At 41.2% G+C, this 26,975-nt stretch overlaps 1 protein-coding gene across 1 annotated transcript; it reads right to left on the reverse strand.

Moving 5' to 3' along the window:
* Nucleotides 1-1,415: 1,415 nt before the first annotated feature.
* SAXO1 (stabilizer of axonemal microtubules 1) lies at nucleotides 1,416-12,428 on the reverse strand. The gene is given in 7 exon segments (XM_027634588.1): nucleotides 1,416-1,489; nucleotides 2,001-2,089; nucleotides 2,091-2,155; nucleotides 2,158-2,403; nucleotides 5,920-5,992; nucleotides 6,351-6,541; nucleotides 12,192-12,428. Coding segments are annotated over 7 exon segments (975 nt in total).
* Between the last annotated feature and the right edge of the window lie 14,547 nt (nucleotides 12,429-26,975).

The raw sequence follows: 26,975 nt of genomic DNA on the forward strand, positions 1-26,975 counted from the left end.
TGCCTTTAGGGTATTGTTCCAGTTGCTTCCCACCCTCGGGGTTAAGCATTCATTTTTTCAAATGGAATATGTTTGGCTTTAACTTGCAAGCATCTATGGAAAATTTCTATCCCAACAGGTTTCAAGGCTTTTTCAAAGTTTTAAAATACATTTATATAGAAATTGTCTTCCACTTCCTCTTTTAATGTTGCTTTGGTGGTCAGACACAAGTCTTTCACAGAATCATAGAAGCATATATAAATAGAGTTGGAAGGGACCCAAAAGAATCATCAAGCACACAATAGCTCTAGCTAGGACTCGAACAAAATACTTAGAAAACAGCAAGAGCTGCCAGGAGTAAGGGAGAGGAGGATTTAGGAAAGTGGAATGCTCTTAAAAGTCAGAAAGTTTCATAGAGCTAATGGAACACTTGAAAGCCTACAGAAAGCACTTTGGACAGAGAAATTAAGAGTTCTGGTGAGAAGCTTAATACTGGCCCTATCCAAAAGATAGTATCGCTCTAGCTGCTGGCTGAACTGTAGCAACACATGACAATTTCAACCCTTTGACATTTCTGGTAACTGTCCAGCATCCTTCAGTTAAGAGCTTTTACTGAAAAAGGTTCCCTTGCAAGGTGTCAGCCTAGGGTGGTATCTTTGGCAGGACAACCTCCCATCTGATTACCTAGTTCTGGACAACACAGTGACACAATTATTGAAGGTGCAATATTCAGTAATATTTATCCAGCAATTGTAGCTTTTGTATGTGTCTTTGATGGGAGTACTAAAAAGGCTGAAATCTCAGACTTATTGTAACAGGGAGAGTTCGGAGGATACTGCAGCTGAAACCATAACACCGTTGAAAGCTCAACAAAAACTGATATTTATTACCAAGAGGTAGCCAACAAAACAAACAAACCCAAAAGAGAGGAAGGAGGAGGAAAATAAGCCCTTGGTACGACTCCCGCAATTACCCAGGTGTTGCTTATAAAGTTATGTTACCGACTCAGAATACCTAGAACTACCCATACCAGAAGCTGCATTCCTGGAGAGTCAGCAGGCTCACAAAATAGCGGGCATCCCCACGAAAGTCAACGTTGTCCTTGATGTGAAGCTTGCTACCGACCTCCAACAAGAGCTAACTTCTTTTATACAATTAACTGAGTGACGTCTACCTGGGCTGGTGTGGTCAGCACCAGCCCACTAGAGGACCTCAGTCCCACTCCCTGGTTATGCAAGTGGGATCTCTTCTGCACATGTGTGAGTAACTCAGGATTCCCCTTGTGCATGTGTGTTATACCTCAGGGGTCTTTTCTAATTGATTCTAGGGGTTTTACTTCATCTCCCTTTTCTTCACTTTGCCTTTCAAGTGCCCTTGAAAGGCAATTAGTCAATCAGAAGACAGCAATTAATTTGAGTTTATGCAAGATACTTGCTTCAAGGACGAAGTTCCCATTTATCAGTGCTTGTTTTCTCATAAATTGGCAGGAAAAAGATAAAATCACAGGTGGCTGGGCCAAACACAGACCAAAAGTATCAGTGTTTAATTAAGCCCTGATACACTTATCCAGCAATGACTTTTAAGTGTGACTTCAGAGCATATAATTTACCTGTTCTACCTCTGTTTTTATGGATGCAGCTGAACCCCCATTACACCAGTAATGACATATATTACCAAGAAGTCTCTCTACTAGTGTCTCAGGAGGGCACCTCCTTCAATCAATGACCAAATGTTAGGTGGGGAAAATAAAAAAAAAAAAATACAGAGAAACAAGGATCAATGTGTCTTTTCCCTTGATTTTGTATTCTTCATTTGTGAAAATGATCCAGAAAAATTCACTGACAGGGAATTAAGTTTATTTTAAGAGCTCTCTAAATGCAAATCCAGTGATTGGTTTGAAAGAAGGTTACAAAAATATCGAACTGTCATTTGTAGCTCACTGAGGCCCTGCTCTTTGAATCCGTTTCCAAGAAGGCTGCGTCCGCTCTCTTTTTACTTAAGTTTCCTTTACAGGCACTCACTCTTGGGTGTAGTGATATAGAGACTGTGACCAGCAGCATCAGTTCCCTCAAAGATGTAACCAGGTGGGTCTTTGTAACAGGCCATGCATCACTGTGAGCAAATGAGGTGCATGATGGGTCCGAAAAGTAGTCAAGAAATATATTTTTTTTTTGCTAGGAAAGTCAGCTCCAGAGCATGAGTGACAGGTTTTAATTTCTTGCACAGCCAAGGCTTATATGCTTCTTTCATTACAGAAGAGCTAATGAATGGCTCAGTAATTTTTTTAACGTGGGCCAAAGGTTGACACATCTTGTCTGGCTTACCATTTGCGTGCTTGTAATATATCTGAGTAGTGGTGTAAAGGTCCATTATTTCCAGAGGAGGAAGATATACATCAGGTTTTCTGGTGAATACAGGAGGGCCCTGTAATTTAAAAAGATTTGCTCTCAGTCACACTAGGAATCTGTCACAAAGCTGCCTAACTGTCTGACCAGCGCTGCAGCTTCCTAGCAGTCTTGTGCAACTTCCCCTAGAGAGCATTATGGTTACTGGTAGGAAGTTGTAATTAAATAGTCTTGGAGCTAACCCAAGGGTTTTTTTGTTGGTTGTGTTGTTTGGGATTTTTTTCCCTCCTTCCAAACCACACTAAGGGTCATGAGGCAAATAAGCTTCCAGCTAACTTTGCACAGGAAGGAAGTCTAGATTTCAAAGTATTATAGAGTAAATGATGCAATTAGGTATCAGCATATTTGAACTCTCCACTCCAAACAGAGTTTGCCCCAGGCGCTCTTGTTTCTCTAGGGCAAAAGGAGATGTCCAGGCACCACTACAGCAGTGAGATGCTGACCTTGTGCCCATATCCAGGCACATAATTTTGCTGGAGTAATGGTCCAACAGGATGAACCATGAGTATATACATATACAGATGTGTTATTGCAGCAGAAGCATTAATAAAGTATTAAAAAGTGAAAAACCTATGAGGTTCAGCCAATCTCTAAGCAAAGGCTTGTTCAGAGATCTCACATTTCAGATGCCAACCAAGAGTTACCAAAAAGATTTTTAGGTTCCATCTTTGCTGGAAAACAATCTACGCATTTATAACCTCAGCTCTGGCAAAATATTCAGAATATGATAAGCAAGTCCATCTGTTTTAGGCATTATGAATTTATTTTACTTTGTGTAAGCCAGCAGTGCTACTATTCCTTCAAAATATGTTACAGTTTTATTGTAACTCTAATTCTTATCTCACAGATATTAATAGTCTCCCATGTAGCTCAATCTTGAAAACATTAGAGGGTACAGGAGGGAATGGAGGATATGAACCATATGTTGTTAGAGGGTTAGGCAAGACCTATACCCAAGCAAGACTAAATTAAAATTAGATTACATATCTGCAGATAGACAGAGACAGCTATGTGTGTAGCCTGGAGGAGATGAGAATTTTGAAACCTTAAGTTGCAAAATCATCTGACATGAACTCTGATATGCAATAGCATCATCTTAAACCTACAGTGTCATTTGGGATATGGTGTGTTTAGTCAGAAGGAACATGACTATACAGTAGGAAAGGTAATTTAATACCAATGCAGCACTATTATATATGCTGTTCAAATATTTCAGTTACAATAATTAACTGAATAGAATGTTTCAAATTTTTACACTTGAGTAGGTGTACTGGTTTCAGCTGGGGTAGAGTTAATTTTCTTCACAGTGTCTTGTATGGGGCAGTGTTTTAGATTTGTGCTGAACACAAGACTGGTAATAAAGGTGTATTTTTTATTGCTTCACAGAGTGAAGGCCTTTTCTGCTTTTCACACTGCCACACTGGCAAAGAAGTTGGGGGTACATGGAAGGCTGGGAGGAGACACAGCTGGGACAGGTGACCCAAACTGACCAAAGGGATACTCCAGACCATATAATATCATACTCAGTATGTAAAATGAGAGGAAGAAGGAGGAAGTGGGGGATATCAGGACTGATGGTGTTTGCCTTCCCAAGTAACAGTTGCATGTCATGGAGCTCTGCTTTCTGGGCAATGGCTGAACGTCTGCCTGCCCGTAGGAAGCAGTGAATGAATTCCTTGTTTTGTTTTGCTTGTGTACATAGCTTTAGCTTTACCTATCAAATTGTCCTTATCTCAACCCATGAGTTTTCCAGCTTTTACCCTTCCAGTTCTCCCCATGATCCCACTGGTGGGGCAGTGAGTGAGTGGCTGCATGAGGCTTGGTTGATGGCTGAGGTTAAACCACAACAGTAGGGATCAGTAAAACCTAGCAACTCTTAGAGAATAACACAGTGAGAGCCTGTATGTTTTGTTGAACCTGGGCCTTTAAAAGAAAATTCATTCAGTATGCAGCTTGATTTTTGAGGGAGTTTGGACAAAGATTTCCATTTGCAGTGTTTTGAAAAATACTGCAAATTATAACCAAATGTGTCTGTGATACATTTTATTAGAGCTCTGGAGCTACAGATAAGGTGCTGACCTAAACACCTATAAAAGACAAAGTTATACATCTGTTTCAGATACAAAGAAGTTAAGAATATCAAAACACAGAAAGAAAGATCCTTCGCTTGCACTAAGCAGCCTTCTTTTATTGGTTTCACTGAAGCTATCCCAATGAATACCGTCTGTTGACATTGCCTATGCAGAACTAGGTGTTCAAAATTGTGTAAATGTGGGTATTTTGCACTTGTGGGTCATAGACTTCACAAATCAAGTCATTCTAAATAAGGAGCATTTCCTGTGTGCTTAGTGTAAAAATTGCAGTTTATGGTGTTGCAAACATGCACCTGCACTGAAATCTGACTTTCACTCATTTCAGCCAGGTAATTTTAATGCTGCATTCACATACCTTTCCCAACTTCCTGACTTCCTATATAATTTTGAATTTTAAAAAATAAATTGCCTCTGTACATTGGGACAAATCTCAATGTCAGCACCAATCATAAGCTATTACATTTGCACAGCATTATAAAAATAAAATAAAATAAGTAAAAATAGTTTAAGAAATACACAAATTCTAACTATCTGCCTACCCATGTTAGCTAGCTGAAAGGTATGCAGAGGGGAGGGAAAATCCTCTAAACTTTCTACTTATGACTTACTACCTAAACTAGCATGGTTGTTGTAACTGTGTGACTGAAAGTTTTCTCCCAGTGCATGCAGAAGAGAATTTCTGCTGGTGGAGAAGGAAATAAGCTCCCACAAAGACAAGCCTCCTACACCAAGGTACTGCTACTGAGAAACAAGGGCGTAGGTTGATGCACAGTTTGCCTGTTTTACCAGCGGTAGAGCTTGAGTGCATTATGTGTCCATATTTCCTGGGTACATGTCCTAGTTAGAACTGCTGGGACCAGTTCATCATTGTATGGGTGTAACCTAAAACTGTGTATTCTATAGCCTTCCATGCCATTTCCCAGAAACTGTTATCAATAGACCATTTACACCCTTTGCGCAGAGCAGCCTGACTCCTCAAGCTATAAACTGGGTGTTAAGAGGCCTGTGAGATAGGAGGATGCTCCTGTCCTCACACCCATTGTGGGAGGGAGGGAGGTACTGGGCATTCCTGCCTGAACTGGAGGATATATAATCTTGGGGTCTTGGGACTTTTTTAACCACTCGTGGGATCCAGAGGAAGACTGCAGATCACCACTCTCAACCAGACTGCAATCACCACTCCTGACCAGACTGCAACAGCACTCTCAGCAACAGGTTTTCCCCTCTCCTTTTACTTTGGACTCAGGGGGCCCAAAGAACACCACTCTGTTCATGCCCCGGGGTGCTGGGCTATAATTTGGGTTTAGTGGGTTAAAACCAATTGTTTGTCTGTATAATCGTACTTATTGCATTATTTTATTAAATTGTTATTCTGACTTATAATCTCTCTTTTGAGTTGGGTTCATTTCCCCTGCTGGTTTACCTTTAAACCAGCGCAGTACATCTCTTGTACATTCCTGGAAAAACTCTGCAGCATACACAGAAAGAGTCCCATGCTTCATGAACTGCTCAGACCTAGCAAATTTTACATATTTTAGACGTGTCTGATCCACTGCATGTGTGGATCAGCCCTGCAGTATACCAGGATTACGTTCAGACTATCCTAAAGATGATATTGCTGGATATAGTTGCAGGAATTCCCATGGCCCTTCTCTACATAAGATGCCTGTAGGCCTGTCAGATATGCAAAGGAAGTGAATTCAGAGAGCTCCCAATGCTGCTGTATGACCATCAATGTCTGTCTGTATGGTTCCTTGACAGCTTGTTGACATACATATAAGAAGGAATAAAAACTTAATGCTTTCTTTTAATCTGTCTTCTTCAAAAATGAAGTTAACCGTGAAGTCCTGAAAGAAGCTGCAAGGAGATATACCTTTCTAAGTAGTTCTTATATGCATCTTGGCACTGAAGATGTGTCTTATCACACAGGAGAGGCATGGAGCTACTCAAGACATAGGAGTCATGTTTGTAAGTGGAGGTCAAATCCATACTCTCATGTCTCTTGACAAGCTTTTCAGATGGTTTAGGTTTCTGTGGCAACACTTCGTGAGCTATGTAACCTCTCTTGTGTAGAATAATGTAGTTATTTCTTTTGTGCTATGGAAAAAAACTATGTTCCTTTTTCGGGACACACAAAGTAATTAATACTTCCACTTCTCTCCACAACATAAGAAAGTCTGGATATGATACAAGCAGTTAGTGAAACACATGAACCTTTTGCATTTGGAAACACACTCTTTGCAAAAGGAGCTGAGGCAGTTCTCAATAACCCCAGGCAGGTCAGATTCCCCCTTCTTTCCACTTAGTGAAGGTGATGGCTCTACATAACACTATCTCTATTCTACCATGGAGTTATGCCACGAGACATAACTCCTTTTAAAGGCTAATAATTATAGCAGGCTATCTAGTGTGTACAGGAAACATACGAGGAAGGCAACAATAGCCTCCCAGACAACACACTGTACACCAGTTCAGGCCAGGATGGGGAGATAACATCAAAACAGTTTTACAGCAAAACACTAGTTGAGCAAAGCAACATCAGCATGGTCAGACAGTCAGCTTTTTCTCAAGCGCTGCTTTGAAAGAGCTATTTAAAAATACTGGGGTAGTGTTACTTAATACTAACAAAACATTGCAGAAACAGATGGAGAAGAAAACAGCATTACCATCCAACTTTAATAACTTGAACCTATTTTACTGTCCACATCCTTTGGTACAGGGCAGAGGGTCTGCTGCCTGGCACCAGCAAATTCAGTCTCTTATATCACAGTACTTCTCCACCTGTGTGCACAATCTGTTTAGACCGCTGGCAGCCAGTCAGGAGAAACAGTCAGTACAGGATCTATTCTAATATTAGTATTGCACTTTGTATCTGGAGTAATGATGCATCTGAGTGGGCAAGAGTCTGAGCCTCTGAATATACTGTATTACTTCTGCATTTTAGCAAACAAACAAGGTTCTCAAAAGTCTGTGTAAAGCAAAAGGGAAGAGAATTCACATGACAATGTATGAGGTATAGGGTTAAAAACAGAAATGCAGAAGCAAAAATAACCAAGAATATCAAGAGGTGCTTATGTAAGTATCACGCATTACAGCCCCTTGGCATACTTCTGTCACCAATTTGAAGCCATTGTGTTTTTTAAGAGGGGTCAAGAAAATACAAGCAGGAATAGAACTGACATTCAGCATCCTCAGTAGCAGGGAAACTTCAGTAATGGAAAGGGTCTTTCCCAAGCCACTACTGCACAATCCTATGTTTGAAACAGTCAAGGCTGTTCCAGAAGCAAGTAACGCATTACAGGCAGACAATTCTTCAACAGTGTGATTAAGTGTTTTCTGACAGTGGGAATACCTTTTTCCACTCTGACTACTGCAATACAATAGAACCTGCAGCAGAGATTACAGATAAGAGATTGATCTGCTGATAAAATGATGGTAACCTATATCCAACACACCATGACAAGTCCTGCTGTCTGCAACTCCCAGACCTTATCAAGGGGTCTTGCAGTCACAACACTCAGTGAAATGTTACTAGAGAAGGCTGGTGATGAATCAGTGTTTCCTTGCCTCACAGTCCCTGCAGTTATTTTCATATGCTCCGTCAATTAATTTTCTGTATGTTTAGCCAGAATTTTTAGTAGCCCTCTAACAGGTGGTGGCATTTTTCCACTACACCTTGGCACTTTCACATTGAGCATGTTTTCTTAGCATTTGTGTTGCCCAGAGGACAGAAAAACTTGCAATCCAATGACTAACTGTTCTTCTCTGTGTTTTTAACACTTACAAAACAGCATTTATTACAAAGAAGTAGCAAACAAAATGAGAAACCAAGAAACAGGAAAAGGAAACAAGTCCAAGACAACCCCCAACTCACTCAGGTGTTATTCACAAGATTGTCGAACATACCAAGCCCAGAATGTTCAAGATTCTCAATATAATGAGCTTCTGCATTCTCAGTGTGTCAGTAGGCTCAACACTTTGGCAGGCATCCCTATGAGGAAAACATGGTCTCCAATGTCAAGCATGCTGCCTCTCCTGAGAAAAAAACCTGTCTGCTTTCTATACAGTTAGTCTGTGATGTCTACCTGGGCAAGTGTGGCCAGCATCACCCAGTTAGAGGCCTTCAGTCCCTCCCCCCATTATGTAAGTGATACCCCTCCTGTGCCTGCATGCTGCACATCGAGGGTCTTTCCTAATGAGTCTAGGGGCTTACTTCAACACCCTCCTCTTCACTTTCTCCTTCAATTGTCACTGAAGAGCCATCAGCCAATAGCTAGGCTCCAATTAATTTCAGTTTACTCAAGATGCTTCCTTCAAGGACGAAGTTCCCCTTTATCAGTGCTTGTTTTCTCATGACTTGGCAGGAAAAGAACAGACTCTCACAGGTGGCTCGGCCAAACACAGACCACAGTTAACAGTGTCTAATTAAGCATGAGTACATCTACTCAGCACTGGTGAGGTTGCACCTCGAATCCTGTGTTCAGTTTTGGCCCCTCATGACAGGAAGGACGTTAAGGTGCTGGAGCATGTCCAGAGAAGGAAAACAGAGCTGGTGAAGGGTCTGAAGCATAAGTCCTATGAAAATGGCTGAGAGAGCTGGGGTTATTTAGCCTGGAGGCACATGATGGGGGCTCTGGAAAGACCTTATTGCTATCTACAACTACCTGAAAGGAGGATGTAGCCAGGTGGGGGGTCGATCTCATCTCCCAGTCACAAGCAACAGAATGAGAGGAAATGGCCTCAAGTTGCACCGGGGGAGGTTTAGGTTGGTTATTAGGAAAAATCTCTTCAGAGAAAGGGTCATCAAAGATTGGAATAGGCTGCCCAAGGACATGGTCACCATTCTGGAGATATTTAAAAGACATGTAGATATGGCACTGAGGGACTTAGTGTAGTGGTGGGCTTGTTAGCTTAATGGTTGGGCCTAATAATCTTAGGCCTTTTCCAATCTAAATTATTCTATGAGGAAAAATGGGTGGTGTTAGCTGTTAAGACTTTTTTAATAGCCCCTGGCATCTCTAATTCAGTTCAGCAAAGGCAAAAATGATATTGCTCAAGACTGTGAGGGAGAAAAAAGGAAGTAAACAACAAGATCAGGCAGCAGCAACTGTTTTAGGAAAGGGAAGCTGTCAGATTCATATTAAAGGATTAGATTCCAATTTTTATTAGCTCCTACTGTGGACAAGTGCTTGCAACATCACTGCCAGCAGCAAGGAAGTAAACTTCATCTGGGAAAGGGGTACACTGTAAATATGAGGACTTTCAGACATCAAGACTAAGAAACAACAAAACTGAACAAAAGAAACAGCCCAGCAATCTACAGCAACTGTCCTGAGGAAATGTCCACACTTCCTTTCCAATCATCAAGATCACTATATTCAGGCCTCCTTGGAAATCAGGCACTCATGTTACTTTGTACAAAGTACCACACCAAGTGCAGAACAAAAGAATACTCCTCCAGTAACATCAATACCTCCTAGACAACATTTCTTCTGGTTTCCCAGAACCCTCTCCAATCCAGAAAGTACGTAAAAGCCAAGACCTTGGTTGTCCTTCTACGGCCGTGTATTCCCTGATTATATCACGTCTCAAACTCTAGAAGTGCAAGAAAATGCTGCTTGCCTCCACTATAATAAGTGGCTTCAGACAGACCTTCATGCCATCTTCACACAGCCCTCATCACTGTACCACTGCATTGTTGTTCTTGTCAGGTTCCCCTTGTGAAGACCAATAATTTTTTCTTTTCTCCATTACCCAACTCTCACACATATTATCTAAGTCCTTACTCTATTTTTCATACTTGGCAGTTAAGATTCCATCTGTGCCTTCTTGTACACTTCTTTTGGCTTAAATGAGCCTTTGGGAACAGTGAAGGGATAAAGGGAGTATCACTCCACATACTTCAATGGAATGCAGGGCTTCTTACTCTTTTTATAGAGCCCAATGGGTAGGTGTGGCTAAGGATGACATCTGCAAGGGACAAAAACAGCACAGGAGTTAGACACTCACAGGTAGCTGATTAAGAGGAGCTCACTTTATAAGTCAGCCACAGAGTCTCTGGAAATGCCCAAGGCCAAGGTTGGATGGGGTTTTGAGCAAACTGTTCTAGTGGAAGGTGATCCTGCTCAGGACAGAGGGATTGGAAATAGATGATATTTAAGATCCATTACAACCTTAACAATAGTCCAAACTCCCTGCCAAGGCAGGATCACCTAGAGCAGGTGACACAGGAACACATCCAGGTGGGTTTTGAATGTCTCCAAAGAGGGAGACTCCACAGCCTCCCTGGGCAGCCTGTTCCAGTGCTCTGCCACCCTCAGTGTAAACAAATTCTTCCTCACGTTACAGTGGAACTTCTTGTGTTTTAGTTTATGGCCACTGCTCCATGTCCTGTCACTGGGCACCACTGAAATGAGTCTGGCACCATCTTCTTAACATCCACCTTTGAGAGATTTGTACGTATTGATGAGATTCCCTCTCAGTCTTCTCTTCTCCAGACTAAACAGGCCCGGCTCCCACAGTCTCTCCTCATCAGAGAGATGTTCCAGACCCCTGATCATCATTGTAGCCCTCCACTGGACCCTCTACAGTACCTCCATGTCTCTCTGGTACTGAGAAGCCCAGAACTGGACACAGCACTCCAGATGTGGCCTCACCAGGGCCAAGTAGAGGAGGAGGAGGATCACTTCCCTCAGCCTGCTGGCCACACTCTTCCCAGTGCACCCCAGGATACCATTGGCCTTCCTGGCTCACAGTCAACTTGTCATCCACCAAGACTCACAGGTCCTTCTCTGCAGAGCTGCTCTGGGACTGGTCAGTCCTCAGCTGCACTGGTACTTGGGGTTATTCCTCCCCAGGTGAAGGACCGTACACTTGGCCTCGTTGAACCTCATTAGGTTTCTCTTTGCCTGACTCTCCAGCCTATAAAGGTCTCACTGAATGGCAGCACAGCCTTCAGGTGTATCAGCCACTAACCTTAGTTTAATGTCATCATCAAACTTGCTGAGGGTGCCCTCAGTCCCTTCATCCAGGCTGTTAATAAATAAGTGGAATAAGACTGGACACAGTATTGATCCCTGGGGATCCCTTGGGGCCGCTGACTGGATTCTGCTCCACTCATCACAACATTCTGAGCTTTGCCATTTAGACAGTTCTTGATCCACCTCACTGTCCATTCACCTAACCCACATGTCCTGCCTAAGAGGATATTGTGGGAGGAGTGTCAAAAGCCTCGCTGAAGCCAAGGTAGACAACATGCCCTCATCAACCCATTCTGCCATGCCATCACAGAAGGTATCAGATTGGTCAAGTAGGATTCCCCATTGGTGAGTCCATGCTGACTATTTCTGATGACCTTCTTGTCTTTTACATGCTTTGTGATGACCTCCAGAATGATCTGTTCCATCACCTTTCCTGGGACTGGGGTGAGACTGACTGGCCAGCAGTTTCCTGAGTCCTCCTTCTTGCCCTTTTTGAATCCGAAGTAGCACTGGTTTTTCTCCAGTCATCAGGCATGGAGTCAATCCTGTTCTCCATGATTTTTCAAAGATAATGGAGAGTGGCTAAGGAATAACATTTGCCAGCTCCCTCAGCATCCGTGGGTGCATCCCATCAGGGCCCGTGGATTTATGGTGTTAAGTCTGTCTCGTCAATCTCTAACCCAGCCCTCTGCAACCAAGGGGAAGTCTTCCTTTCTTCAGCCTTCCTCTCTCACCTCCAAGGTCTGGGATTCCTGAGGGTTGGCCTCTGCAGTAAAGACTGAGGCAAAGAAGGCATTCAGTAAGTCCACCTTCTCTGTGTCTTCCATCCAACGAGACACTCTCTGATTCAGCAGCAGCCCTACATTTCCCTTAATCTTCCTTTTGCTGCTGATGTACCTGTAGAAGCCCTTCATGTTGTCTTTGATATCCTTTACTGGACTCAATTCCAGGCGAGCCTTGAGCTTCCTCATCACATCCCTGCATATCTGACAGCATTCCTATGGTCTTCTGATGTGGCCTGTCCCTTTAGCCACATCCTGGAAATTTCTTCCATCTGTTTATGATTTGCTGGATGCTCCCTGCTCATCCATGCATGTCTCCTGCTGTCTTTGTTTTATTTCTTGCTCGTGGGGATATAGTGGTCTTGATCTTGGAGGAAGTGATGCTGAATATTGATCAACATTGATCAACTCTCTTGCACTCTCTTCTCTTCTAGAGCCCTATCTATGGGATTCCTCTAAGCAGTTCTTTGAAGAGGTTGAAGTTAGCTCTCAGAAAGTTTAGTGTTCTAGTCCTGTTTACTGCTTTGCTTCCTCCACACAGGATCCTGAGTTCCACCATTTCATGGTCACTGCAGCCAAGGCTGCCCCCAGCCATCACATCTTCAAACAGTTCCTCCTGGTTTGTTTAGTACCAGGTCCAGTAACACACCTTTCCTTGTTGACTTTTCCGCCACTTGTGTCAAAAAGTTATCTTCAATAATCTGTGGGAACTTCCTGGACAGCGTGTACCGAGCCATGTTGTCCCTCCAACAAACATCAGGGTGGTTGAAGTCCCCCAGGAGAACCAGGGCCTGTGATCATGAGGCTATTTCCAGCTGCCCATAGAAAGCTTCATCAACTTCCTCCTCCTGATTAGGTGGCCTGTAGTAAACACCCACAAAAGTGTAACTCATATTAGCCTGTCCCTTAATTCTTACCCATAAGCTCTCAACTCATTTGTCTGCCCCTGGATATAGCTCATTATATTCCAATTGCTCTCTCACATAAAGAGCAACTCCACCATCTTGCCTCGCTGACTAAGCCTTCCTAAACTCAAACCATTTTGTGATTGCAACTACAAAATACTAAGACAGCGTTGCAACGGGTGCTACAGTCTTGATTATTTAAAGTGCAAAAGCATAACCTGCACAGAGAAAGGGTTACTTCTCTGTACTACTACTGCCTGCAGTTAAAAAAGTCTATGAAGCCAGCACAAATAGCCTAAGAAAACCAAGTTCACCTAGATGAAGAAAAAGCAAGTCAATCTGAGATACAGGCAGGGGCACCATATTGTGCTAGACTATAAAGTCTGCTTAACATCCTTTTTAGTCCATTTCTCATAACTTTATTAAGCAAGTTTGCCCATATATTGAGCTCATTTGTGTAGACAAGTGAGCAAAAGGAGAACAGCACTGACCTACCAAGGCTATTCAGAAGAGACAGGGGAGGAAGAGGTGGACTGAGTGTGAAGAGTTGCCTCTGATGAACAGCAATGAACAGGTTGAAAGCCTGTTGGTAAGATTCAGAGACTGAGGCAACAAAGGAAACCTTGTGGTTGGTGTCTACTACAGGCCCCTGATCAAAGGAAGCCTATTGATGAAGCCTTGTTGCTTCAGCTACAAAAGGCATCGTGTTCACAGGCTCTTGTCCTGCTGGGACTTCAACCACCCCGGCATATGCTGGAAAAGTAGCACAGCAAGCTGCAGGCAATCCAGAAGACTCCTGGAATGCATAGATGGTAACGTCTTGAGCCAGGTATTAAGCAGCCCTACCAAAGGGAATGCAACAATGGACTTGAGGGTTACAAACATTAAGTGAGCTTGTCAGGGACATCAAGATTGGAGGCAGTCTGGGCTGCAGTGATCATACATTAGTGGAGTCCTCAGTCCTGAAGCATATGGGTCAGGTAAGGAGTAAAGTTAGGCCCCTGAATTTTAGGAAAGCAAACTTTCAGCTCTTCTAGAAGATAGTCAATATCATGTCTCTCCCTTGTGAGACTGCGCTCAGGGACAAGAGAGTGGAACAGAGCCGGCAGATCTTTAAGGAAGTCTTCCATAGAGTGCAAGAGCTAGCAATTCCCAGGAGCAAGAATTCAGGCAAGGAAGGCAAGAGACAGCATGGCTGAGTAGGGAACTGCTGGTCAAAATAAAGAGAAATAAGCAAGTGCACAGACAGTGGAAATGAGGACAGATAACCTGGGAAGAGTATCGAGATGAAGTTTGATTGTGTAGGGATGGGGTGAGGAAGGGCAAGGTGAAGCTGGAACTAAACCTGGCAAAGGAAGCAAAGAATCACAAGAAGGGCTTCTACAGGTACGTTAATCAGAAAAGAAAGGTCAAAAAAGGTGTATCCCCACTGATAAACAATGTTGGTAAACTGATAACAGTAGATGAAGAGAAAGCTGATACACTCAACAACTTTTTTGCCTCAGTCTTCAATGGCTACCTCTCTTCCCATACCTCTCAAGTGAGTGGACAGTAGAATGGGGACTGGGGAAGCAGTTGACTGGACTGGCAGCCAACCTATCCAATTCTCCCACTACAGCTGCCTTTACCAGAAATTACCAGTGATTTTACATAAAACTTGCGAGTCAACTGAATTGTACCTACACAGGTGAAGCGAAGCTCCCCGCCCTTTGTGTTAAAATGGTCATACAGTTTTGTGTTCTTTTTTATTTCTATGTGCATCTGTCAAACTTTTGAAATTGCTGGCATGCGCTACTAATGGGAATTTTAATTGTTCCATTTTCAAATGCCAGATTTTCCCCAGGTGAAGACTTATTTGAGAGCCACAGTTTCAAAGAATTGGATCTTTCACTTTTGCTTGGGTTTTTCCACAGCATTAGCATGTTTTGCTGTAAAGAGGTCACTAAAAACAGCTGCAGGCATATAACTGCTTTGATTGTGGATTAGGAATCAACATGTAGGAATAAATGACAACAGCATGAATATTTAGACTGTGGCATCTTGGACTCAATCTGTAACGTGTTAGCTGACATATGGGTCTGGGCAAGACCAAGTGATCTTAGACTGCATTACCTTCTCTTATGTGTCTGTCCATATTAAACTCATTAAAGGAACTCAGCTTCAGGTACACAGGGAAATATGAAAGTCTGGCATTAAGTCTTATCAACTCATGGTGCAGTGGATCACACTGGCTGGATTTGGTGTTTTACTTCTAATCAAAGAAAAAGACCTGTATTTTCCTCTCCTTACATTCTTTAAAAGAAGGGGTTTGCCAGTGGTGAAGTTATTCTGCAATATGTGAATGCATTGAAAATAGAAAATTCATAATTGTATCTAACTCTGCATTTTGGGTTCTTACCATGCTAAACATATACTATGGTGAAGATTAATTTTTGGCTGGAGAGTAAAAAACATCTTTGTTTCTCTGGCTAACACAGCTCATTTTCCGCTAACGATAACACAAAACATCTGCAAAAGCTGCTGAATTCCACAATTTTTGTCAATATTTACATAGGCTTTTCATTGAAAACTTGAATTCTATCTGCACCATCCAGTATCAATTCCAGTCCATTATCCACTTTTGCTGTCTGTCACAGAAAACATGCATTCAGTTTAACTGATGTTTATTGCCAAGAAAATTAATTCTAGGAACAGAATAAAACATTTTCTTGAACTGAAATGCAATATGTAATAATTCAAGCTTCTTTAAGCAACAGCTCTACCTGCTTTGATTTTTCTTCCAAAACAAATGCTCTTGAAAAAATGTCGGGTGAAAGGACATCACTGAAGAACAACATCCAGGACTTCCAGGGGACTTGCAGGCCAGCAGCCAGCCAGACCTACAAACCCACAAAACAGCTTGACATGCAATGCTTTGCAATGCCAGGTTTCTCGCCGCAAACTATGGTAAATTCAGTTCCAAGTGTTTAGCCCACTACCTCCACGTTTATCCAACAGTAAGCAGTTGAAATATCTGTGACTAACATCAGCCTGCTGCCATCTTCTGGTGAAAAGTTAGGACATTAAACAATCGCAAATACAATTGTTCCCCTTATCTTTGAATTTTATCCCACAGGAAGGCAATGTGATTTTACTGGTGCAGTAATTACTTAGAGAGAAACAAGCAGGTTAGTGATCTCACAGGGATTAAGGATCCTCTTCATAAATCCTCTTGAAGTGACCCTTCACCATATGTGCAATAATCTGGACAGTGACTGTCAGAAGGATAAAGTGTCTTCAGCATTAAGTAGTAATTATTATTTTACTTGGAAAAATACACCAATCCAACAACAATAAAATACACTTCAGAAGCCATCTATGTGTATGCACTGTAAATAGAAGAGACAAAAACAACAGTAAAGTCAGGAAAGGCAGAATTTGCTACTGAATAGGCAAAATCAGGTTATGTTATAAACAGATGCCACTCCACTCATTTCTCCTACCAGCTACTCTTCACACTTGCCTACTCTTTGCCCAAAGCATATGCAGCTGGGAAATGTTCCTCGCAAAGGAACATTATATATCCTGGGACATGAGAAACCAGCACATGATAATTATAAGAGGAGATACAGGATTCACATGCCCAAGTTACCACTTCAAGTATTTGCAATGACGAGCAGGAAATTCTTCAGCCAACTTATCCAAGGTAAGGATAAGGAACACAGAGGAGAAAATTATCTTAAGTGCGCTGCGGTTTTAGTTTTGATGCCTGGAATATCCAGCAGAAAAATGATGGCAATTTGCAGTCCCTTAAACCATTTAATCCAACCATAACTAGCTTTTGATTAACTGAAGTTGACTAAAATGAAAAACTATTATTTAGAGTGCCACCATTTCAAACATTTACATGAACATGCTTGCAGCAAGATTACTCAGAAGGCAGTGCTGCCATAAGTCAACAGAGCATTGAACATTACTAGGGATAAAACATGAAAATTCCTCTGACAGACCAAGCAACAAAAATCTCAGATGCATAATTTCCAGGATGCTTTACAAGGCTGAAAAAAATAATACAGTATTCATATGCAGTACAGCCACTCCTTTCCTTAGAGAATAGGAAATACAGACCTTCTGGTGCACTCAAACATAAGCTTCACCACTTCCTGAAAAGCAAAAAAAAATTGATCGATCACATCTGACTTCAGAAACCACAACATCTATACCATCTATACCTATCTTCAAAACTCTGCCAAGAGCAACTATCTGTACCATCATAACACTGACCCAAGTTGTAATAGAAAGAAACAGTAATTTTTGACAGCTGCTTATCAGAAGGTACTGATGGAAATAATCCTTGAAAATAAGTTGATTTTCTGAGAACTTAATGAGTCTATTTTTCTTTGACTTTAAAAGCAAGTGTGCTTTTAAAGTGTTCGTCTATCCTCAAATAATAGTTTAAGGTTTTAATATTCTATTCCATGTTTTGGCATTTTATGCTTCTACAGTGCCATGTTTATGCTACGTCAGAACATCTGAGACTACAAAAACTTCCTTCTCAATCCACTTGCATTACAATTTAGTATGTTTCTATTTTTCTACTCAGTAAACTTTTTCAAAATTTCTATTTTGAAATGACGTGTAAATATATATATATATATATATTAATTTAACCCTCTTACTTATGCAATATTGTGAGAAAATACCACCAGATCATTAAACTGTAAGACTTTAATAAAATCAAGGTTTTTAGTCAGTTCGATTAGCACTCCCCAGTAACGGAACAATGGTTGCAAGAAATAATAACTGTTGATTATTACTGACTTCCAAATCTAAACCTGCGAAGCAGCAGGGATAGGCCTCAGAGACAAATGCTGTGTAAGGATTACTCACCTGACCAGCATTACTACAGAGATTGTTCCTCCTATTGCAGAAAATCTGCCTAAAATGAAAACCAACACAGCTGTCAAGCCCCAGGAAATTATTCTTGGCTCACACCAATGGTTTGCATCTTTCTTCAAGATCGACAGCTCTGATTTGCAAGAACTGCCTGTTCATTCTTCCCAAGCACTTAAATTACATTGGAGAGTGAGGGTGTGACCTCTGAATCTCAGTCTCAGCCCTGACCTTTACTGGTATGACCAGCTTTCAGCAATCACAAGTCCCTGAGATCAGTTGGAAAATCTGAGTCAAGGAACATTACCCTTGGTGGAGGAGGAACAGGCTAGGAAATGCTTAAATAAATGGCATGCTCAGGTCCACGGAGCACCCACAAGCACCAAGGGATTTTGTCCACGTCATTTTGAGGCAATTCTCTTAATCATTAAAAGGTAGAGATGACCAGGAGAGGTTCCTTATGACTGGGAAAAAATAAACATCACTCCTGTCTTCAAGAAAGGCAAGAAGGACTATACCAATCTCTTGTGAAGATTATCAAGTAAATAATCTGGAAAACTGATTCCAGGCATGGGCAGTCAAATCAGCTAGAGGAGGTCATTTGGCGCGGTAAGCTTGGATTTAAGAAGGGGAAATCATGCTTAAACGAAACTGAAAGCCTCCTACAATGAGAAGGCTGGCTTGGTACAGTCTTCTGTAGGGTGCAGGACAAAGCAGTAGATATTTGGTAAGGCTTTTGACACTGTCTCCCATAACAACCCCATCAACAAACTGATGAAAGTATGGGCCAGGTAAGTGGATCATGATGTAAACTACATAAGGACTGAGCTGCTGAACTCAAAGAGTTGTGGTTAGTGACACAAAGTCCAGCCAGAAGACAGTCACAAGCTGTGTTCCTGATGACTGGATAATGGAGTAAAATCTATTAAATATCTTTATAAATTATCTGTATAATGGGAGAGAGTGCACCACCAGCAGGTTTGCAAATGATACAAAACTGGGAGAAGTGGTTGATAGACCCATTGTGTGTGTTGCCATTAAAAGAGACCTCAACAGGATGAATAAATGGGTCAACAGAATGCCATGAAATTCAACAAAGGGAAATGCAAAGTCCTGCATTTGAAGAGGAATGTGTAGGTCTACACATCTACAGATGTGGGTAATAAGTAATCCAAAACAACCCTTGCCACATCACAACCTGACAAAAGTACAGGTAGAATCCATCCTCCATGGTGACTTCTTTATTCTACATATTGATTCCTTTCACTCTCCTCTTTTTTTGTACTGATAAAAAACCAGAAGTTAAGCAGGGAAGTTACATGTGATTTTGCTGGTTTTATGCCTTTTCCGAATAATTATGCTGTACTAAAGACAAGGACTGAGCAGTCTGAGGTCTGAGTTTTTAGGCAGTGCTTAGTGTCTGCATCTCCCATTAGATACAACGGGGTTTGTAGCTACCCTTAACTGGCCCATATCTCCTTGATCTTTTCATTCTTCAAGCCACAGCCAGAAGAATAATACTATATCTATCACAACATCTAGAAGAAGCAATCACTTTACAATCTGTAAGCTGAGGGAAGTTGTTTCATAAAAGAATGAGAACCATTCTGCAGGAGCCCAGTGAGAACTAAGCATATGAACCGATTAATTTTTTCTGCCCTTAAAATGTGTCCTTTGACTACTTAATATGAAGTATCAGTCATGGCTAGGCTTCGCGAATGAAGATTTGGAGAGGGCTTTACCCACATTTGTTGCAGGCACGCTGGTGGCTAAAAAGGCAAATACGAGATAGGCATATCCGACTGCAAAAGGCACAGCAGAAAGACTCCTTAGATGGTATATTCTGCAAGACACAAATCTTTCTGCGTTGTCTTTTCTCATCAAGGGTGATCCTGCGTGCGTTCTCAAAAGCATCAGCAGCGTTATAGATGGTGTGTCTCCAGGCCTCCTGATTGGAGGCCAGAGTAAACCAGTTATGTTGATCAGTATGGCCAAGGCTGAGATGTTGTTTCAGGGAGTCCTTGTATCTTCTCTTCGGGGCTCCTCTCTTGCGGCAGCCGGTGGCAAGTTCACCATAAAGCAAGATCTTAGGGAGGCGGTGGTCCTTCATCCTTGAGATGTGCCCTGCCCAGCGCAGCTGTGTTCTCAGCAACATGGCCTCAATACTTGTGACTACTGCTTGTTCTAGAACAGATGTATTGGTCACATAATCTGACCAGTGGATGTTTAGGACTGTACAGAGACAACGTTGATGGAAGCGTTCTGGGAGTCGCAGGTGGTGGCAGTAGATGACCCATGATTCAGATCCATATAAAAGAGTAGACAATATGAAGTATACATTAAACATTTGCTGCGATTAAGAACACCACAGAAATCTAGAGAATACTTCTAAACTTTGCTTTTGATTCCCCACTTACCCCCTACAACCATTTAAATGTTTATATAGACTCAGTATTGGAGTCAATGGCATACAGTCATTGGAGATACATCACATAGTGGAGTTACATCAACTTACACAGTATTGTAAAGACCTCATGCAGTAATGCCATGATCTTCCTGCACTTTGGAGGTGAGATCAAGCCAAATGCTACATTTTCACAACCAAAAGCATTTAATAATAAAAAAAAAAAAATCACATTTTCTATGAATAGTGCATGAAAAGGAAAGGGAACAGAAAGGAAGGGTTAAAAATATTTCTTGAAAAAGCAAAGGACCTCTGTTCTTGCAATGCTAGAGAACTGTAATGTCCATAATAGGGTTTTAATTATGTTACACTACTCATGCGTAATAACGGTGGATTGAACTGGTAATAGGTAGTGTGAAAGCAAGAGGTAGGAAATTGCATGTCACTATCAGGATTGACAGAACCAAAATCAAAGGATTTAGGTTCTTCAGCACAGACTTTGCATTTATGTATTTATTTGTAGAATCAATTTGGTTCTTCTTTTTGAGTAAACAAAGTTTTCTGTTAGGCTTGAGAACCATTTTACGTGAATTGAATCCAACTTTGACCTTTACCCTTGGCTAGAGCGCTTTTTAGAAATGCATTTGCCAGTTCATGAACAAAGTATTTTCAATACAGCAAAAGATTATGAACAATTAAGCATCTTTAAAATATGCTAGAAGAATTATCACTCAGTTTATATAAAGTTGGCTTACACTTAAACTCAGAATTTCTTAAAACTAATAAAAGAAACTGAGATCTACTGAAAGAATTTGACTCAGGTCTTGTTCACTTTTCCTTGAGTTTGCAACATTTGGTCTCTGTGAAAACTAACACTCCACACAGTGAAAACAACATCACAAACTGAAAAGGGATCCCTCAAGTGCTGAGTAGGACACCCCATCTCAGGAGACTTCCACAGTTTGACATCTTATTTTCACTCTCCTGAGTCAAGGTACTGACATTTCAGTGCTTTTTATAGTAATGTACTTCATTTACAGCTGTGCTTTGAAGATGGGTCCCATTCTGACAGACATTCTTTCAAGTTCTTAAACCAGTTCTGGGGCAAAATCATCTTAGTAACTCTCGCTGAAACTAGTTGTCACTGCAGCCACTCAACATCTAAGTGTCTTTGCTGGGATAGAGGCTTGAGACTTGGACAGAGTTAATTTTCTCCAGATGAATGCGAAAAAAATGAGGCCATGTTTTGAATTTGTGCTGGAAATAGTGTTGATAACTCAGGGATATTTGCATCACTGCTCAGCAGTGCTAACACAGCATCAAGGTCTTTTCTTCTCACAGTACCCCACCAGTGAGTGGGGTGGGGGTTCACAAGGAGTTGGGAGGGAACACAGCCAGGACAGCTGACCCTAGCTGACTCAAGAGATATCCCAGACCTTATCGTGTCATGCTCAGCATGTAGAGTTGGGGGAAGGTTGGCCAAGGGGCTGCTGCTTGGGGGTAGGCAGTGCATCAGTCAGTTAGTGGTGAGCAAGTGCTTTCATTTACATCAATTGTCTTTTGTGAGTTTTATTTTTACGTCTCTGTTATTTTCAGTACAATCCACTATTACTATTTTATTTAATTTCAATTGTTACTCTGTTCTTAACTCATGAGTTTTCTCACTTTTACAGTTCCAATCCTCTTCCAGTCCTCTTCACCCAAGCAAGTATGTAGGGGTGTGAGCAAGTAGCTGTGTGGTACTTAGTTGCTGGCAGGGTTTAAACCACAACAGTGTTTTATTCCACTCTATCACCAAAAAAAACTCCTAAGAACTACAACAGGCAGTAGCAAAAACCATTTTCAAACATCTTCAGAAAGGGACTTTAGGATATTAGAATGGAGAGGAGCAGAATGCAACACTGTAAACATATCCACTTTATTAAAACATAAAAATTGGAAAGTCACATTCCAGTAGCCAACTTACTTTCTAAGCAAAAATTGCCATCAGTAAAATGTAAAGCTTCCCTTGTACTAGGAGATAACATGACTCAGTAACATAAACACTATCTTTATCAGGGAAAAGGTGCACCCAAGTGTCTAGAATTGGCATAACAAAGTGTTAGGTGCAAAAATTTAGTGTTGAAAAAAAAATTTGCTAAAAATGGCTTGTTAAAAGCACCAGTATTTTTTCCATAGATGTCTAACTACGCAGAATTATGTAATTAAATACATATTCAGTCTGTTTGGACTTTTTTTTTTACACCACTCCCACTAAGAAAATTCCCTTTTTATGTTATCAACAAAGTTTTGCATGAGAGTCTATGCTCCCAACCATTTAATATAAAAAAAATAAAATATCTGAATTTTTAAAATGGTAAACAGCCACTGGCAAAAATTTTAGCCCCAATGACATGAAATGAAAGAACCACCCAAAAATTCAAAGAAAACACCACTGGGTATCAAACACTTGTCTGCTAGGAGTACAGACAACATTGGTGAATCCCATATTGAAAGAACATTTCTCCAAGATGACATGTACTACAAAATTCAGATCAAGCACCTTTCATACCAGTTACTGTCAAGAATTGTTGATCTTTCAATTGCTATGAACTGCCTTACAGGCAAACAACTTCCACCCTGTAGGACAGTATGGAATGCAACATAAGCACTGCATAAGAGGAAAGCAGGATAGCTACAGTAAACCTGTTCCAAGCACAGGAGAATCTGACATTTCTCACAATTTATTTCATAGTCTTTGGTGATCTGTGCAGCACTGTTCCTGCATACACATCCTATTTTCTCCTGTATGCCAAAGAATGACATTAGCAGCACACAGGCTACCTTACTTGTCATTTTCTTGGTTTGCAACAGGTGCCAGTTGTGTCCTATTCTTCATTTCTCTTCATACACATATTCTCTTACAGCAGCTAGATCATACACACCACCTATCCTATTTGACTAAAAACATTCATCTTTCTCACCTCTAATTAGGCTTCTTAGCTCAATATTTTTTAGTCTGAAAGCCTCTTGGAACAAGGACTGCTTCTACTTGTGTCATTACTCAACTATTTTAAAAGAAAAAAATAAACTCTGTAAATAAACTCTTTAAACAACTAATAATGTCCAAACACAAATGAGGTTATTATGTCCCTGGCTCCTGCAGTACTTTATGATAAACATGAGAAACTCTCCTGCAGCTTTTCCTGACTGGTAGTTCTAAGTGCAAAGTAGTAAAATGCATGCAGTTGTAAGAGATAGACTGATTGTGGATTAAATTCACTTCTTGGGATGATTGCCTACATGTAAATGAATCAGGAACCACTATTGGTGCCACAGAAAAACACTATCAAATGTGATATATTATTTAGAAGTGATAAAATGTCCAGAATAGAGACAAAGATACTCACTCTCTGCAACTGTGCTTTTTGCCAATTGAACACAGAATTCCCCATGCACAATCCATCAGACACAGGTGAACAGTTTCACACACACTGGAGTGCAGGTAAGTATTACCAGGTAGGACGGTCTTCATGCAGAAGAGCTACCTCCAAATGGTGCCCCACTTAAGGGGGATGATGTTAAGCATTGCAGGGGCTAAGACAGAGCTCTCATGCAATGTTCTGCCATAGCTACCCATACAGTAATTTCTGTCAAAGTTTTTCCAAATGATGCAGCACAGAAGACTGAGCCAGAACTATCAAGCCATTAATATAACTCAGGCTTGCTAAAGGATTCTGGCTGAACTCAATCTGAGCACTCATACTTCAAGTCCCTACTCATTCCATCTTCTCCCAGTCTCTACTAAAAAAAAAAAAAAAAGGTTTCATGATGTGCTGGTTTTGCCAGGGGTAGAGTTGATTTTCTTGACGGTGGCCAGTATGGGCTCAACCCACTAGTTTTCTAGATTTACCCTCCTGATTCTCTCCCATTACGTGCAGAAATACACTGACTGAACTGTACTTGCATTTTTCAATGCTCAGCGAACTAGAGACTTTCAAATATGTCCTTTTAGATTTACTTCTCAAAAAAAATAGACTGATGTATGTTCAGCACAGGACAGATTGCAAAGTTAAGTGCTGTAATTGTATGTAATTGTAGCACAATCTGTGGTTTTTCATAACCACAGATTATGGGATACAGTACTACCAAACATCATAGTACTTGACACTATCACAGAATGAGTCAGGTTGGAAGGGACCACAGTGGGACATCTGGTCCAACTTCCCTGCTCAAGCAGGGTCATCCTAGAGCACATGGCACAGAATCACATCCAGACGGTTCATGAATCATCACCAGTGAGAGAGATTCCATATCATCTCTGCACCATCTGCTCCAGTGCATGATCACCCACACAATAAAGTTCTTCCATTTGTTCAGGTGGAACTTCCTGTGCACCAGTTTCTGTCTGTTGCCATCGTTGTTCTGTTGCTCAGCACCACTGAAAAGAGCCTGGCTCCACCCTCCTGACACCTTCTCTTCAGGTGCTTGAACACATTGATGGAGTCCTGTCTCAGTTTTCTCTTCTTGAGGCTGAACAGGCCCAACTCTCTCAGCCTACCGTGTTGCTCATGATATAATAAATATCATTGTACTTGGAGAAAGATATTCCAGATACTTCATCAAACCTTTATGAGCAATGCCTATAAGCTTTGGCAAGAAAACGTTAGTATAATCTTCCAAGGTAAAAAAAGAGACCAAGGAGTATACAAGTTCATAAACCTGTCCGTTTGGAATTTACCTGGCAAGGATGGGCAAACCTGAACTGTGAAACAATGATTGCTCTGCAGCGCTGCACAAAATTATGGCATATTGTCCTCTGGAGAGGAAAGCAAGGTACTTGCACTGTGTTTTCAGCTAATGATAATTCAGTGCACCTAACTTCAGAAGCCCAAATTACATACTATCAGGAAGTTAAATGGAAGAGTCTTTAGATTAGGAGGTTCATGAGAAACTTAGCTTTCCAGTGTTTAATGGGCAAGAACTCCTGAATGGTATTTCTTGACAGGTATCTTAAGACATTTAACACTGTACATTAGGAACACTGTATTCATCTTCAGCAAACACCCAGGTTTAAAGAAGTCACAGAAATGCATACAGAGTTGTATTTGTGGCTGCTAGTAACACCCTGATGTTCTCAACTGCCCCTTGCTAATCAGTAGATCATTGCTCTACAAGATAATTTAATCCAGAATTTCAATCCAATTATGATGGCCTTCTGACATAAGCCTAACCAAAAATTACCTAAGTATCCAACACAAACTAGCGAACAGGTGAGCTACTACTTATAACACAAAGACCAGAGTGTTGCACTTAGCTGCAAGGAGTAAAGATTCTACTTTCACACCTAAAACTTGGAATGTCAAGGTCAGTTGTCCACAGGAAACTCAAATTCTTAGCTGCCACTTTTTAATCCTGAATTGTCAATGTAGTAGCAACCCAAATTACAGTTTGATTTTTCTTAAGACAGGCCATGGTCAAGGTATTATCCACATCCTTACATGCAGCTATCCTACTAACTCATCTAGCCACCTGGGCAACGTTTATGAAGTCACCAGCACCAAGCTCTAGAGCCTAGGTCTGCACAAAACACAGCTGGGCCTGTTCCAGACAGCCAACAGCTAAGGTCATAACAGTATCACAGAATCATTAAGGTTGGAAAAGACCAAGTCCAACAAACAACCTCGCACCAATACTATGTCCGCCATTAAATCATGTACTCGAGTGCCATATTCTTACGCTCTTTGAACTCTTTCAGGGATAGTGACCTCACCACTTCCCTGGGAAGCCTGTCCCGATACTTTACAACCCTTACCATTAAGAATTTTTTTCTAACACCTAAACCTTCCCTGGTGCAACCTGAAGCCATTTCCTCTCATCCTGTCACTTGTTACCTGGGAGAAGAGACTGACCCCCACCTGTCAATTGTCAGATCTGCAGACCAGCAAATTCACTGTCTGACCATGATCAACATGTCAATAGGCTATTAAGCAGCACTTCCCTCTTATCTGTTAACATGTACACAGCCACATTATACACATAATAGCTTCCTCAACCACCTATACGTCTTTTCATAAAGCTTGTCAACTTCTGCCTTATAAGGAAGATGGCAAATACAGGTGGACATTCTTCGTAAAACCTAATGCAACTGCTTGGGAAGAAAGACATATTGGAAAAGAAAAACAACTTTATTTAACAATGCTTCCAAGCACTAAACATATCAGGGTAGGAGTTAGTACTTTTACAATAAGAAGTTTACCTGCTCGAACCTCAGCTTTTACATTCTCACCTCATCACCTCATTGCTCTACTATCAGTTACTCACATCACAATGTAACATATATATATGTGAGTTGTTAAAGTAAAGCAGAAAGAATCATGTCTTGCAGAATATTCCACCTAAGGAGTCCTTCTGCTGTGCCTTTTGCAACTGGACTTGTCTATCTTGTATTGGCCTTTTTAGCCACCAGCACGCTTGTAACAAATGTGGGTAGAGCCCTCCCCAAATCTTCGTTCACGAAGCCTGGCCATGATGATGTTAAAATAAAATTGCATTAACATTATCACAAGTCATAAA

The sequence above is a fragment of the Corapipo altera genome, unplaced genomic scaffold (assembly GCF_003945725.1).
Source record: "Corapipo altera isolate COAL_440 unplaced genomic scaffold, ASM394572v1 61411, whole genome shotgun sequence".
NCBI lineage: Eukaryota > Metazoa > Chordata > Aves > Passeriformes > Pipridae > Corapipo > Corapipo altera.